Source organism: Pleuronectes platessa, chromosome 20, assembly GCF_947347685.1.
Source record: "Pleuronectes platessa chromosome 20, fPlePla1.1, whole genome shotgun sequence".
In the NCBI taxonomy this organism is placed as follows: domain Eukaryota; kingdom Metazoa; phylum Chordata; class Actinopteri; order Pleuronectiformes; family Pleuronectidae; genus Pleuronectes; species Pleuronectes platessa.
The window spans coordinates 8,715,674-8,730,981 of NC_070645.1; the positions used below are offsets into that span (position 1 = coordinate 8,715,674).

At 44.7% G+C, this 15,308-nt stretch overlaps 1 protein-coding gene across 1 annotated transcript in view; it reads left to right on the forward strand.

Annotated features, from left to right (window-relative positions):
• prex2 (phosphatidylinositol-3,4,5-trisphosphate-dependent Rac exchange factor 2) overlaps positions 1 to 15,308 on the forward strand; it is an 86,396-nt gene that overhangs the window by 27,100 nt on the left and 43,988 nt on the right. Inside the window, exons 9-17 of the mRNA XM_053412772.1 lie at positions 810 to 959; positions 2,308 to 2,449; positions 6,311 to 6,411; positions 7,209 to 7,312; positions 7,411 to 7,460; positions 11,417 to 11,492; positions 12,713 to 12,785; positions 14,617 to 14,759; positions 15,101 to 15,193. Coding sequence (XP_053268747.1) covers positions 810 to 959; positions 2,308 to 2,449; positions 6,311 to 6,411; positions 7,209 to 7,312; positions 7,411 to 7,460; positions 11,417 to 11,492; positions 12,713 to 12,785; positions 14,617 to 14,759; positions 15,101 to 15,193 — 932 coding nt within the window. The remainder of the gene's footprint in view (positions 1 to 809; positions 960 to 2,307; positions 2,450 to 6,310; positions 6,412 to 7,208; positions 7,313 to 7,410; positions 7,461 to 11,416; positions 11,493 to 12,712; positions 12,786 to 14,616; positions 14,760 to 15,100; positions 15,194 to 15,308) is intronic.

Genomic DNA, 15,308 nt, shown 5'->3' on the forward strand with positions numbered 1-15,308 from the left:
ATTGGGTGTTTTTCGGTGAGAGACGGAAGCGTTTGAGGAGGGAGCGGGCGGATAAACACGCGAGGCAGGCGGCGGTGCAGTGACTCGTGGGTGTTCTGCTCCACAGGCGGCCGATCTGGATCTGAAGTGCAGGGCGACAGGGGTATTTCAGCTGAGATTCCTGTGCAATGAAAGCGCCACAACCTTTTCCCAAAGCACACACTTGCTGCCTGAGGTCGACAAACGCCTCTAATGATTGAGATTAGGCGGTAGGCGGTAAATCACAAGCAACGGGCGGCTTTGCAGGAGGATTCTGAAGAAAAGATTGAAATAATGCTGATGGATGGCTCCTCTCCTGCATGGCGTGTGCCCTTGTTTATCTCATCAAAGGAGAAGAATGATTAATCGATAAACCACTCAATAATGAGGGTATGAGGGCTGGTGCAACATCTGGGAAAAATGAGTCCTCAGATATAGAGTGTGATATTCTCAGTTGTTGTGATGCATGTTGTATAGAGTGTTTTTGTCTATTTCCTGCTGGTTCTCTGTGAATCAAATCATTGGATCATCATATGTGCCCCATGTTATTGCTCTGTTTAATGCGGTTACCTTTGTCTTACTGCGAGTCCGACTTCCCGACAACTCTGTTCACAGTGTCAGGATCACCAGTGACCACTGAGTGATGGCCCTCCCTTTTCAAAACGACTCTTAAACTTAAATCAGTGAAACAAGTTCATTTGCTATCGTTCCACCCCTCCGAGGGAGCTTTATAAAAAACTGGTGTAAGTCGAACTCTTGTCTGAGTGCTCTTCTCCTCCTCTGCCTCGCAGCCGACTACCACAGCAGCGGGAACATAGTGAACAACGGCTGGAAGATCCACAACACGGCCAAGAACAAGTGGTTCGTCTGCATGGCCAAGACCCCGGAAGAGAAGCAGGAGTGGCTGGAGGCTGTCATGAAGGAGAGGGAGCGGAGGAAAAGTAAGGGGACGTTTTGGTGTGTCAGTATCAGGGTGGGGGGGCTGTTCACTGTTTCAGTCAGGGGAAAAAATCCCCTTTTTGTTTTTTCCATTTTAACTTTTGTCGTGGATTATAGAACTGACAATATATGCTGTGTTTGAGAAGATCACTAGCCTGGATGCCAGACGAACTTAGCCCCGCCCACAACAGATTTGGTCGGGCAGTTCGGTCTGGAGTCGCTCCATTGGGAAAAAATTATGGCCCGACCGGGCCAATCAGATTGTCAGGGCGGGCTTTATACGATGATTGACAGATGATCAACGGTAACGTAATCAGCCACGTCATCACAGTGCCCTTGGGTTGAATTCGTTTTCAACAAACATGCCTGCCGCTGGCGAGCTGCGATGTGTAGATGCTGCCATTGAGTCTGTTTTAGAAGATATCGACAGCACATTCATTTTGAAAGAGGAACACAGAACGTGGAGGCGACGCCAGAGCACCGCGCTAATCCCTATCGCCCCGGCGCTTGGCTGTTCACACCGGACACTGAAGCGACGCTGAACCGCCGGGCAGCGCTAATAATATCACCCGTTGATCCAGTAGATCACTGCACGGCTTTGTGCCAGTCACACCGGAGGCTGAAGCACCGCGCTGCGCCAAGGCTGCCTCGCGGTGCTTCAGCCTCCGGTGTGACCGGCACAAAGTTTTAACATGGGAGTGGATGGGAGCCAGCTGTTATTTAAGGCTTGGCGCTGCGCTGAAGCGTCCGGTGTGAACCCGGGTTAGTCAATAACTCACAATGCGTTGCTTAGCATACGTCACATACTACGTTGCTCTGATTGGTTGTAGGTCTATCCAATTGAGCGAAGAGGAATTTTACTTCCTGGTCAGTTGAAACACGCCCCATGATTTTTTCCCAATGGAGCGACTCCAGACCGAACTGCCCGACCAAAAATGTTGTGGGCGGGGCTAAGTTCGTCTGGCATCCAGGCTAGAAGATCACTGCAAAGCAATTTAAACTGAATATGTGGAAGAGATTTTAGGGCATTAGAACAGAAGTGCAGGTTGTCTCTTTTTGTCTCAGGAAAACACACCGTGAGGACAACAGATGTTCAGTTTTCTCTACTGTGAGATTGTGTACATGATAAACTCTTCACAATGTCCATCATTAACCTGACTAACCTGCCTCAGACCATTGGAAGACAGACACGGAAAGGCACTGCTAATAATCTTCTGGAATAAGCAGACATTTACCTTCTTCATTTAGTAATTGATGTCACATCTAGTCGAGCTGAGTGGAAGATTATTAATGTCATGACACTGAGAGGCTTTTTTGCTCCCTCCCTCCCTCCCCCGCTCCGCTACGTAGGTCTGAGGCTCGGCATGGAGCAGGATACGTGGGTGATGGTGTCAGAGAAGGGGGAGAAGCTCTACCACCTCATGACCAAGGGCCACCTCATTAAGGATCGGAAGCGCAAGCTCACCACCTTCCCCAAGTGCTTCCTCGGAAGGTACGGCTCCCGTCGCTGATCTCAACACTGTGGTGTGTCCGGTGAAGAAGCGGCAAAGTGTTCAGCCGTTGCGGTTTCCTCTGTATGACCACGCTGTAAGATACAGTGTAAACATGTGAGGGGGTGAGGTGTGGATGACTGAGCCTCTCAGATGAAACAGAATAAATGTCCATACCCAGCTCTGTGTATTTGTACTTTTCAGATTCGTGGGGCTTTGCTTATCTTGTATAAAATCGGCGGTGAGGCCGGGTAGAAAGTCAAGTGCCGATTATGAAAACACTCTTGTAATAGAGATCGGTTTCTCCAGCCCGGCTTTCATTTTTAAATTGGGAAGGATTTGGAAAGACAGCAGCTTGGAAGGAGAAAGCGTTCTCTGCTTTTTGGTCGGGAGGCTGTGTGTTATGTATATCTGTCCTCTCAGCCATGGGAAAATCCAATCCAGCCAGATTTAGCCCATGAATCTTATTTAAGGATTATCGGTGTGGCGTCTGGGGACGGATTGGCCATTGAATGCCGGTCATAAATCACAGGGCGATATCCCTGTGCGGCTCAGCTGACTGCCCGCTCTCGACCTCGTCGGAATCCGTGAGGTAGAGGACCTGTTTGTCCAGAAGGCAGCTATGTGTATTTGTCACATGTTCATTATCATAGTGTCCTCGAGTTTTCACGGTGACACCTGGGCACTTCCCATCCTTAAGTCCCAACTCTCCTGCATTTACTGAAAGGTGAGAATATTTACTGTAAAGGGTGCTTTGATCAAAATCCCATCCTTGAGCTATTTTAAATATGCATGAGTTTCAGTTTGCTTTTATCATGTAAGATGTAGACTTCTTGGTGTCAGTTTCCCTGGTTCATCACACAGGCAAATATTTAATTAATGCTTAAATGTACTTCTAGATCTCCTGCAGTCGAACTCAGAATCAAGTATTAAGGCGACACCACCACCCAATCCTCAAACTGTGATATAATATTCCTTTTATTGAGCCTGAAACCTTTTCATAAGAAATCTTGATGGGATTGATGGGTTTCTGTGCTCTCCCTAGCAGGGAAAGCACAGAAACCTATAACCTCAATTCTTAAGTCCATTCTTCACAATATCGTAAGCCCCATGTGGGGAGTACGGCCTCTGTGAGACTGAGAAGGTGACAGAGCTGGATCGGGGATAATAAAATCTTCAAACATCTGGCTGCAGCCGAAGAGCTCCCCATGTTTGAAAATGAAAAATGCATGTGTGACAGCCAGAGGTCTTTTTATAGAGTGATGACACCATGCAATTTTAAAACGGGCTGGGTGTTATTAAAGCTTTGCTCCTATCTTGACTTTTGAGATCACAAATTTGCCTCGTGGACACCCCATCACGTTTAGAGTTCTTTTCACGAGTCATGACCACACTTTAAGTCACCTTAGCTTAAACAGTCCTTGTTATTTCAAACTCCTTGTTATTCTAAAAGCATGGAGTGAAAAAAACCCAGTCGGACATAGTTGTGGCCAAGTTACATTTCATGGCGGTTTGGAGTGAGGAGTTACTTTCTCCTCTGGTCCGAGCAGGCAACACCAGAACCCTTTGTGGTCTGGAGGAGGAATGGATCTGTCAGCTAAAGAGATTAAAAGGATCAAACGCTGGTCGTGAGGAGGCCCCTCATTGAGTCTGAGGAGATCAGATGGTGAGAAAGCAGCCCCGGAGAAGAAGCACGTTTTGGAAAACCTATCCCTCTATTTACAACTTTGCCGACACCTGGATGACCACGTGTGAGTGAGAAGACATCCCGAGCCCCTCTGTGCTTCCCCTGGTCTGCCATGGTTTTTGGAGATGATTACATGTAGGCGTAACTGCCGAATTGGAACCAGCATGGTATGTCTCTGATGAAAGCCACATTGCCTATGGCTTCAAGTCGGCCCACTCCCTCCATTGTGAAACGCTTTCTCTTTATTCTCCTCCTAGTACTCCTCGTTCTCTTTTGGACATTCTACTTATTTTTCTTTTTTTGTTAAAGCCGAGAGCTATTTCTGGGCCCTGAACTCCTCCCCTAAACCGGTACAATCTTATTTGTTGTTGGGTTTTCGCAGACGGTGTAATTCCTCAGAGAGAATGTCTCTGACAGCCACCTACGCTTGATACTTGACCATTTTAAACAGGAAAAGCAAAGGGATTCAAAGTGTTTGTGTTTTCTACATATGAAAGACGGTAGTGTCAGCTGTTGTGATGGACTCCAAAGGAAACGCCCTTTTAGAGCTCAATGAAAAGGTCGTACATCCTGTGAGAAAAGCCCTTTTCCCTGAGTCAGCTTCTGCTCTTTCTTTTTGACATCACTGGGAATACAACGTTCACATGATCAGCGAAAAAACAAATGATGGATTTAAGCAGAACCTGAATAGGAACATCTGGGAGATACAGTATATTCATGGTCTTCCAGTTTCCCGGCTATCCTAATCTAAAAACTTGATTTCCAATTCTAACTTTTTCTGTATAATCTAAAAAAATTCATGAAAAAATTTGAGAAAGTCAAAATTTGGACAGAAACAAATATCCACAAATTTTTTAATTTACAATTTGACAGTGAAAAATGTGTCTCAACAGGACTGTCACACATTTTGTTTTAGATATTGCTAAGTTCCTTGATAGTGCAGAAAAGTGGGTGATATGAAATAAAAAAAATTTAACTTTGTAAATCCACACAGTAGCACAAAGTAAACACAAAATAAGCTAAATGCATAAAATGGACCTCAATGGTCATGGTGGGACGCTGGTTGACAGAATAACCTAACCTCTGAAATGATTGATGTACATGAGGGTCTAAGCAATTGGGGTGTATGATTTGCTCAATTTCTTCCAGACCCACATGTAGCTTTCAATGGCTCGAAACTGTTTATTGTGCATGTGACCCTAATCCGCCTGAGGCCCTGAGAATTCCACCCTCCGAACTTTCAGGGTGTTTTTCCTTCCGTGGTTGAAGGTGCAGAGGTTGACGAATTGACATTGTTAGGCACTTTTTGTTTTTCCCCGATGGTTTGTTGCAGAGAGAAGAGGCTTCGGGAATGAGTGGTTAAAGAGGACAAGATGTTGGGAGGTGTGGTGTTTTTCTGGTCAAATGTTCCCCCTGAAAAAAGATTCTAAATGGCCTTGTTGGCTTCACACTCGGCCCAGTCGCCTCTATCGTGGCCTGGAAGTGAAATCCACCGAATTCCGATGGTAATGCTGGTCGTGTTTGTTTTACTTTTGTGGGGAGACGGGACATAGAGGATGTAATCTGATAAGTTACTGCTTGTTCTTGTTCTGTTTATTCCTATCACTCTTTTTCTTTTTTGCTCTCTCTCTCTCACTCTCTCTCTCTCTCTCTCTGAGTTGCCGCCTGTGGGAAGAACTAAATTATCGAGAATTATTTACCACTTTGCTCGTTTGGGCCCATCAGACGATTGGATGCTGTGTCTGTCGATTGTGTGGTTGGTTTGTTTCCTCTTGTAAACGATGTGGTGCATCAACAACATGATGGACCAAGAACGTGTCATGATCCACTCCAATCCTTTGTGTCTGTCGTACAGTGTTGCATCCTGTTTCTAAAATAAATAAAGTTTATCTAAATAGAACACACCAACAGAAGCATCCTGGTGGATTCATCAAAACAAATGATACATTTTAGCCAAGATTGTGTTTGCTGCCATAATCACAACAATTCCGAGTAAATGTTGAGTTTTAAGGACTCTCTTGAATACCAAGGGTAAATTTAAGACTCTCCCCACCGATCACACTCGTTCTCCTTTTATGAAGAGACGGGGTTTCCCCACAAGGGATTTTTTTGTTTGTGTTATTCATCTGTGAGTATGCGTGTTCATATGCCCGGGTTGTGTTATGTGTTTCCCCAGTGAGTTTGTGTCTTGGCTGATGGAAATTGGAGAGACAGGCAACCCAGAGGAAGGGGTTCACCTGGGTCAAGCTCTGCTGGAGAACGGCATCATCCACCATGGTAAGTTAAGCCCCCCCCCCCCCCAGTCACATTCATGTCTCAGCAGGTATCCCATTTAAACACTCCCTTGACACACTGTTTAGGTAAGGGATTAAAAAACGTGATTCTCTCCTCACCGTAATGTCTGTGTAATATTTCCTCAGTGGCTGTTCTGTAGCTTTTGCCTACAAGTGTGTTTAGTGCATGAGGTTTAAACTGGCTAAAGCTTTTGCATTCAAACTAAATGATGCATATACTGCTCTGCGTGTATTATTTCCTCAAAAGAGTTAGAGGGCCCCAAGCCAAGGTGTATCTTAAATCACCCGCGGTGCTTTATTGCTTCCTTCGCAGAGAAATGAGATTGGGCTTTAAATGTCCCTGACAGAGAGGAATAACTCCGGGACCCTCGGAGCTCTCTCACCGTGCTGGTAGAAGTCCCCCATGTGAAAAACGATACAGTATCTTTTCATAAAAAAAAAAACCTTTAATGGAATCCACACAGCTGCGGCCAAGAATACAGATCACATTTTTATTACTGTTTGGAGTTTCTTGGACAGATCTTTCGACAGAGTCCCCTAAAGCGGGGGGGGGGGGGGGCTCTGAGTAGCTCAGTTATCTGTGACCACTCGGAGGTTTGAGTTTTCAGCTTTCCTGGGAAGCTGGTTCCTCCACGCAGCCCTGCTTGACTTGACCATGTTTTCTTATCCTTTCAAATTTGAAGCGAGACAAATCGATTTTTCCTTCTGGGACTTTTTCACTTGTCTGTCCTTCCCGTCCTCTTTTGAAACCTACTTATGTTTTTACATTGCGTTTTATAGTCACAGACAAACACCAGTTCAAACCTGAGCCGGTGCTTTACCGCTTTCGCTACGATGACGGCACCTACCATCCCAGAAGTGACATGCACGATGTCATATCGAAGGTAACCACACCGCAGATCAGTCCAGTGTAATTAAAATCACACTTTAAACACATATCATTGATAATAACCAAAATTCTCTCTCTATATTTTTTTTTCAGGGCGTTCGGCTCTTCTGTCGCCTCCACAGCCTTTTCACCCCTGTCATCAGGTGAGCAGCCATTTCTCTCTTCACTCTATAGTGCAACTGAACCAGGCGCTGCCCCAGTAGCTTAGCATCTGGCTCTTTCTGCTGAAAACATCTTTGCCACTAAGCTACCACAGAGGAGAAGAAATATCACGATGAACTATGAGCTCATTGTTTTCAAAGAGTAACCGAGGAAGAAGGGGTTGGCACAGATGGTGATGGAGTGCAGCAGGGCCTGTGGGGGATCCAGCTCGGCAGGTTGTATCTGCCCGGTCTGGAAACGCAGATGTGCAGAAGATTGAGTCTCTCAGATGCCACAAGTGCACGTGGGATGCGGATAAATGACAAACATTGTGTCAGATCTCTCTCTGTGATTCTGAGAGGTATTTTACAACGTTCCATGGAATGATTTGATGGTAAACGATGGGAAAATGTATGTAAAGCATAATGTGTTGTTTGGATTGAATTAGTGTTGCTTCTAATCAGATTCTACACATAGGTAAAATCTCATTGTTAATCTTGGAAATAGTTGTAGTCGTTGTAGTAAACAATTCTAACTGAAGATCCACTTACTGATTTTTTTCTTGGCTTTGTGGTGTCCGTCAGCATAAAAGTTCATTCTTAACCATTTAAATTGTATTTTGATATAACAAAATACATGGTCTTCATGAGTATGGAAGTTTTTACATGACTCTCTATGCGGTACTTTGATATTGCAATACCCACTCAAAGTCTACTAGTTTTTTCTGGGACTTTCAGCTCATTGCATGATCTTCATCACCATGAAAGTTTATATTACACCATCTAAGTTGTACTTTTGTAAAACAATCCACATTCAATGTCCTCCTACTTTATGTTTTTCTAGGGGTTTCAAGCCTATCACACTGTCTTCAATTATATTTTGACCATCCAAATATGACTCCCAGGTCTTTCCACTCCATCTCATGGTCGTCAGCAGCATGTGGACGCAGATTTATATCATAATGGATGAGAAATCCTGAAATTTTATGTTTGAAACTCAAACAGCTGCTAAATTTGAACTTGCTTGCAACCAGTTCCATCTCTCATTCATTTCTGCTCCATTGAAAGCAAGTGAAAAAGGTAGTAAATGGACCTTGAGTTGTGATTGTGTGAACCGTTGTTGTTCTTACTGCTGTTTCTAAATTCAGACCTGCAGGTGATTGCTGGACATTTTCTCATCCTTGCTCTTTCTGTACACATTTGACAGATGCCCTTCAGTTACAATACATCGGTTTTCTGTATTTCACAGAGTGTGACTGACAGCATATTGAGCCTGTCTCCTGAAAGGCCTCACACAGTCGATCTGTAGGAGGCAAACATCTCACTATACATTGATAAAATCTGTCTTTCTTCTGTCTCTATACTGTCTGTCCTTCGATTTTCTAAAGCTGCTCATGTGAGTGGAAATTGACGGATACATTGCTGAGGAAGGTCAATGTCAAAAGTGTAGTTTTAATGATTGTCGACTCTCTGACCCCAACTCTAACTTATCAACCTCAGGCAATTTTTGAAACAACATCTTCCACTAGCTGGCACATTTTTACCAAAGTTGCCATTTGATTCCAAATCTTCAACACACAACTTGATTCAAAATTACTGTTTTGACATCTAAATATCTGATTTTTGGATTCCGGAGATTATATTGAGACTGATGTCGTTCATTTATCTGTTCAGGATGTTTCCAGTCAGGCAAATCCCAAAGTAATTAGTGTCGATACATGAAAGCAGATTCATTCATCATTTTCTTGAATATGACTGAAACCAGTTTGCAAAACAGGTGGTTTTTCTGCATCAGTGATGGCACGTGTAATCTCTCCATCTGACAGTCAGGACGGGAGACACCTCACTTTAATGGACTGATTTGATGCAGGATTTCGTTTAAATTCCATTTCAATCATATATGAGGTGCAGGCTACTAAAGTATTTCCCCACAAAGCATGGCATTAAAATTGTCTGGAGAAAAGCTTTCATTTCACCCCAATAAAACGGTGCGATAGCTTGAGGGGGTCAAACGGATCCTGAACGTATTCCAGCAAAGAAGCCTCTCTGTGTTATTGTGTGATCCAGCTATTAAAAAAGCCGAAAGGGAGATTTTTATGTGTGTCAGCATTCACCCTGCTGGTGCTTGTGCTGAAGCCAAACCTCTTGACGTAAAACCTCTCGGTCGGTGCACTGTCGTTGTGTGTGTAAGTGTGTGTGTGTGTGTGTGTGTGTGTGTGTTGCTGGCCGACATGTCTGTGCAGCACATTCTGAGAGCCCAGTACAAAAGCAGTAGAGGGCCTGGGAATGCCAGAGTTTAATTGGAGCAATCAGCCCCTGCCTAATTAGGTCGAATTTCCTGGCAGAGCGAGATAGATGAAGCAAAAGAGCGAAGGGTACACTACGCAGCCCCCAGCCCCCCCCCCCCCCCCCACACACACAGCTTCTATGTCCCCAATTACAATCCCGCTCTCCTCACAATAAAGATGTGATTCCTTCCACTCCAGGTGATCTGTTTGCGATGTTTGAAATGTCCACTACAGGCCGATATTGTGCACACATCCAGTTGCATCTTTTGTAACTAAAATAATATTTCAGTGTGTGGAGGGCTGTAAACCCACACAATACAGTGAAGGTCACTCATATATTATTTTCATAGAAAAACAGAAAAAGTGGCATTTCAGTTCAGTGTCCAAGAAATATCGACACGTTTTCCTCATTATGCTGATGAGTCCTTCCATATCTCAATATTTATGGATATATGTATGTAGAACTTTCAAAGTAACACACACTATGGCACACTCTCATTAATCAGGCCTGGAAACAGTTGATTAAAGCTTGAACCTTTCGCATCATTTGTGTAATAAATTCCATAAAAAACATTCCGCAAATGCAATATTTGCCTACATCATCAATTTACTCCTTTCAAAAATGTCAAGGCAAACTTTCCTCTCTGGACAGAAAGTTAAAAAGCACCTCTCTGACCTTTCCCTCTGTTACTCCTCAAACTGCTGTTTCCTCATGCTGGACATATGGCTGCCCACTGGCCCGCAGTTTACCCCCCATTCTTCACTCTGACAGCCTAACTGTGCACCAGCCGCTGTAGCCACAGTCTCCCTGGCTCTGGTGTCTCATTCAGGGGGGGGGGGAAACAGGGGGCCTGCTGCCTCGTCTGGTCTGTGTGGTGCATGCATGGCACAGGAGGGGGATGTGCTTCACCGGCTGAGAGCAGCACTACAGTCCTCATCAGGGACCAACACGTGCTGTCAAATACGGTTATGCAACAGATTGTTCCATTGTGGAGGAAACAGGGCAGCGTTTGGCCTCTCACGCTTTTATTCTGAAGAGCTCCAGACAGCTGAGATTGGACCCTCAAACCTGGCCCACATGTCATGTCGGACTTGTTTGAACAATGTGTGTGCGGATGCATGTGTGCGTATCACGCTCTTGCATGCAGTTGTTATTCATTTGATGGAAGTTGGTGGAGTTGTGGATCACGCCCCGGTTCTGGACTTTCCCTGGGGCCAGCAGCTCAGCCCCTGCGTGTCCCCAGAGAGGCCCCTGTGTTCATGGGAAAGGCACGGCTCTATTTCAGACGGCATTCTCTGGGTCTGGCAAAGCAACACTGAGAACAGCTACTCCAGACTGACAAGGGGCACCCCGGGGGCCAAAAACTGCAGGGGCCGTTACCAGCCGTGCCTGGAGGAATGCTGCTTTGCTGTCACCAATTGTCAGAAACCAACTTGGATTTATGACGCAACTGCCAGCGCTTGAAAAGTGGCCGCTCTTTGCTGACAGGGGAAATTATTAGTCTCCTTTTAAGCATTGTTTAAATAGACCAAGCAATTACTACTCTCCATGTTCCCCATCTGGGTATATTACAGTTAAACGGAATCACACAGTTGAACATGTCAGAGTCCAAGTTCGAAGGCAGATTTCCCTAATTCTTACCGGTGTTTTCTTCTCTCATGTCCATCCAGGGATAAGGACTACCACTTGCGGACCTACAAGTCAGTGGTGATGGCCAACAAACTGATAGACTGGCTCATTGCACAGGTAAGCCTGAAAACGACGTCATAGATCAGCAGTTTAACATCAAGGTTTGCAGTGAACACTCACAGCAAGAAGGTTCCCGGTCCAAATCCGGGCCAGGGAAGAGTTTGCATGTTCTATGCATGTTCCTCCAGGTACTCCAGCTTCTTCTCGAAGTCCAATCATGCAGAATGGGGTTAGGTTCATTGCAGACACTGAATTGTCCATAGGTGTGAATGTAAATGGTTGTATGTCTCTTTATATTCGCCCCAATGAAATGCTGGCAACCTGTCCAGGTTTAACCCCGCCTCTCGCCCAATGTCCCGTGAGATTGGCTCCAGCTCCCCCTGCGTCCCTGAAATAATAGATGATTCCAAGTCAAATGCTAGTCAAATTCATAAATTTGCCAGATTGCAATATATTATTGTCAGTTACATTGAGAAATTATCTTCAAACATATTGCCGCGTCATAATTCACACAGACATTGTTCTAAGTCAGCCACACTAATGTCTAAAGCATATTGAAAACATTTGTGCCTCGACGGAAAGAAAGAGAAGTTCAAAAAAGCTTTTGGGGGAAAAACCAGACACGTGGTTGTTGTCATAACTGGCGGGTCACTTCAGATGTGCTGCAGACGAAAGGAGCAGAGACAACAAAGCGTTTCTTGCCATGATGCTCTCAGCGCGGCGAAAGGAAGCGATGAACGAGAAGCAGAATCGATCTGACGGCTTCGCTTTATTGACTTTGACAGGAAGCTTTGAGGTTGACAGATTGACGGCCTCGGCCAGGATGACAAAATAAATCAAATGTATACGGCCACCACCACAGAATATGTGGGAGACATTGTATATCTGTGTGCATGTAAGTGTGTGTGTGTGTGTGTGTGTGTGTGCGTGTGTGTGTGTGAGTGTGTGCTAGTCCATATGACCCAGGCAATAGGAAGAGCTTCTACTCCTTCAGCGGGAATTTTAGCAGCTGTCACACTTTGATGTCTAGACGTGAATTTAACTGTGTTTAAGATGGAGTGTGGAGTGACTCTCGGTTTTTGGATGCAGGAACAATGGTGGTGGTGGTGGTGGTGGTGGGGTGGGGGTGGGGGGGGCTGTGAGTGTGACATTTCCACTGTTCTCTAAGTCGACAATGTTCTGTTCTGTCATTGTCTTTGGCTTTTTCCCCCTCTCGACGAGTTAATCCACACTTTATGTGTAAATGTTCCTCTCTCTCTCTCTGTCTCTTGGTGCAGGGCGACTGCCGGACGAGGGAGGAAGCGTTGATCTTGGGGGTGGAGCTGTGCGACAATGGCTTCATGCATCACGGTACGGCCTTCCTCACAGCTGTGGGTCTCTGCAGAGCTACAAAAAAAAAAAAGAGGAGAAGTTCTGCTCATGCTGTGCGCTAACCGTGGAATCCTCTCCATCACAGTCCAAATGAGAATGCTTTGGAGAAGCCGAGCAGAGGGCGTCTGGCTCTGCAGCGTCCTCTTTTAGAACACCACCACTCTTCTCCTCTTTCCATCTCTACTTAGAATCCCTTTGACACGCCACAGGAATAGAAGTTCTTTTCCGAAATCCAGTGAATTAATTTTATGTTTGTGTGGTTCACTCCTACTATAATTAACTTCATACATGCTTGTGCGCGTGTGAGTTAATTGGCACTGATCATTTACTTTAGCTTTTGAGAGCGCGGCAGACATCGCCTGGATGTTTGACAGATTAAGTGCTAAACGGTCGGTTGCCACAGTTACAGTTTGTTTACGAGGAGTCACACTCGTTTATAAGTGGGCGTCGCCCCTCGTACCCGAGTCCACATCATACACATGAGTCACAGCGCGTCTCCTCGTAGCCCTATGATGTAACTTCTCCAAACATAACCACAGTTAAAGCCTCACTCTACAAATTAGTCCCCGCCATCAAACGTCCTCGAGCTTCCACAGCCTGCAGGGTAATTTCTACCATTCGTGCCTGCGAGTTATTTGGCCCGACGATGTGGCTGTTAAAGCTACTGGCACTCGATCGCATCATAAAGGGAATGAAGTGAGGGAATGTTAAGATGGAAACGCAGTTTTTTCCCTCAGGGCTATTTCTCGTTTCCAAAATCTCAAAATGTCTTGGTCGAGGCGTTGTGTTGCTGTGGAGATGGAGTTCATTTAGAAGTGACTTTTGAGAATGAAAGTGGGGTCTCCCTCTCTCTGTCTCACATGCTGCATCGGTTTAAGTGCCTGGGCGTGCTCCGTTTGGCACGTCACACCATTACCGTCACGATTAGACGTATTTAAACTTAAACACAGTTTTTCAATGTTAACAGTTGGAACATATTCTTCTTTCAATAGACAGCTCAGGTCATTGAAGGAGAGAAGTTGTCTTAAAGGACATTTTAATGATTTTTTTTATGTTTTAGTCCATTTAGTCACATGCTATATTTGATATTTTAATGCTTTTTTCCATTTGCCAAGCACGTACTGTTCTTTTTAAAGTGACATAATAGTTTGAGGTAATGCAGCAGAGAAGTTTTTTCCTTTTCCTTCCTTCCCTCCTGATACACATGCCGAATCCTTGCCTTTGCATATTAGCCAAGACCGAATACCGATTTGATACCAACTGCATGTAAAACAACTTGTATAACAAATTTAAACTGCTGTAGGCTACTAACTATGAATGGAAGTGATGATTGCTATCATTATTGCCTATTAGTAGTATGAAGAAGTTATTTTCAAGGAAAGTAAGTTTTATCTTTCACGTTTATCTGGGGGCAACTAATAAACTTTAAAGATGTGGTATCTGATGGGTACATAGATATGCGTTCTCACCCCAAGTAGTCGCTCAACTGTGTGGGCTCAACCTGGCACTTTGAACATTATTGGATGGATTGAGCGTGTTTTTTCTGCTCTCGAAATGCATTACAATAAGTAAAATTACCAGAGTACCAAAGTACAAAATGTAAAACTGTATACCCTGCATTTTGTGATGGTCAGCAAAAATGTGTCTTATGCATAATCTGCAGCAAAGGCTCTATCACCACTGGTGTTAACACTGTGGTTGGAATCTTTGTCTCAAAACAATATTATACAGGAAATGTGATTATTCAGCAAGACTCTATTCAAGCGTTTGTGTGTTTATTTACATGTATCTTTGTTGTGGCCTCCCTCAGTGCTGGAAAAGAGCGAGTTCAAGGACGAGCCCCTGCTGTTTCGTTTCTTTGCCGACGAGGAGATGGAGGGCTCCAACACCAAACACAAACCCATGAAGCACGACCTGAAAATAGTGGAGAATGTCATCTCCAAGTCCCTTCTGGTGAACACTCACTCACAGCACTCGGGGGCTTGTTGACTGATTAGCTCTCAGTCTTTCTAATATGCTGTGATCTCACTGTGCCCGCAACTCTGGGGAATTCAAAGGTGCACTAAATCATTTTGAAACATGCAGCTGTGGGAAGCAAAAGGCATAACGCTGCAAAAGTCAATTTTATACCTCAGTAAGCAGTCTTTTCAAAAGGAATGAGCAAATACCACCATATAGCTGCTATCTGTGAGAACCAGCTTCTGTGTCTGGTGTGTATGTGTGTTTGTGCTCTTGGAGAATGTGTCGGTCTGCTGACTGGGAAGTTTGTTGATGGGAGGTTTGTCATTTTGCAGATAAGACCCAGTGATGGAGGCTATGGCTTTACCCTGGAAGAGAGAAACAGAGTTCCCATCATCAAATCTGTGGAGAAGGGATCCCCAGCTGAGGTGAGAACAAACACTGACACACACATGTAATGTATATACACACACTCAGGAGTGTTGGCACATTCACGTTAATCCATACAAATTATACAGACTATAAAACCTTGTGAAGATCCCC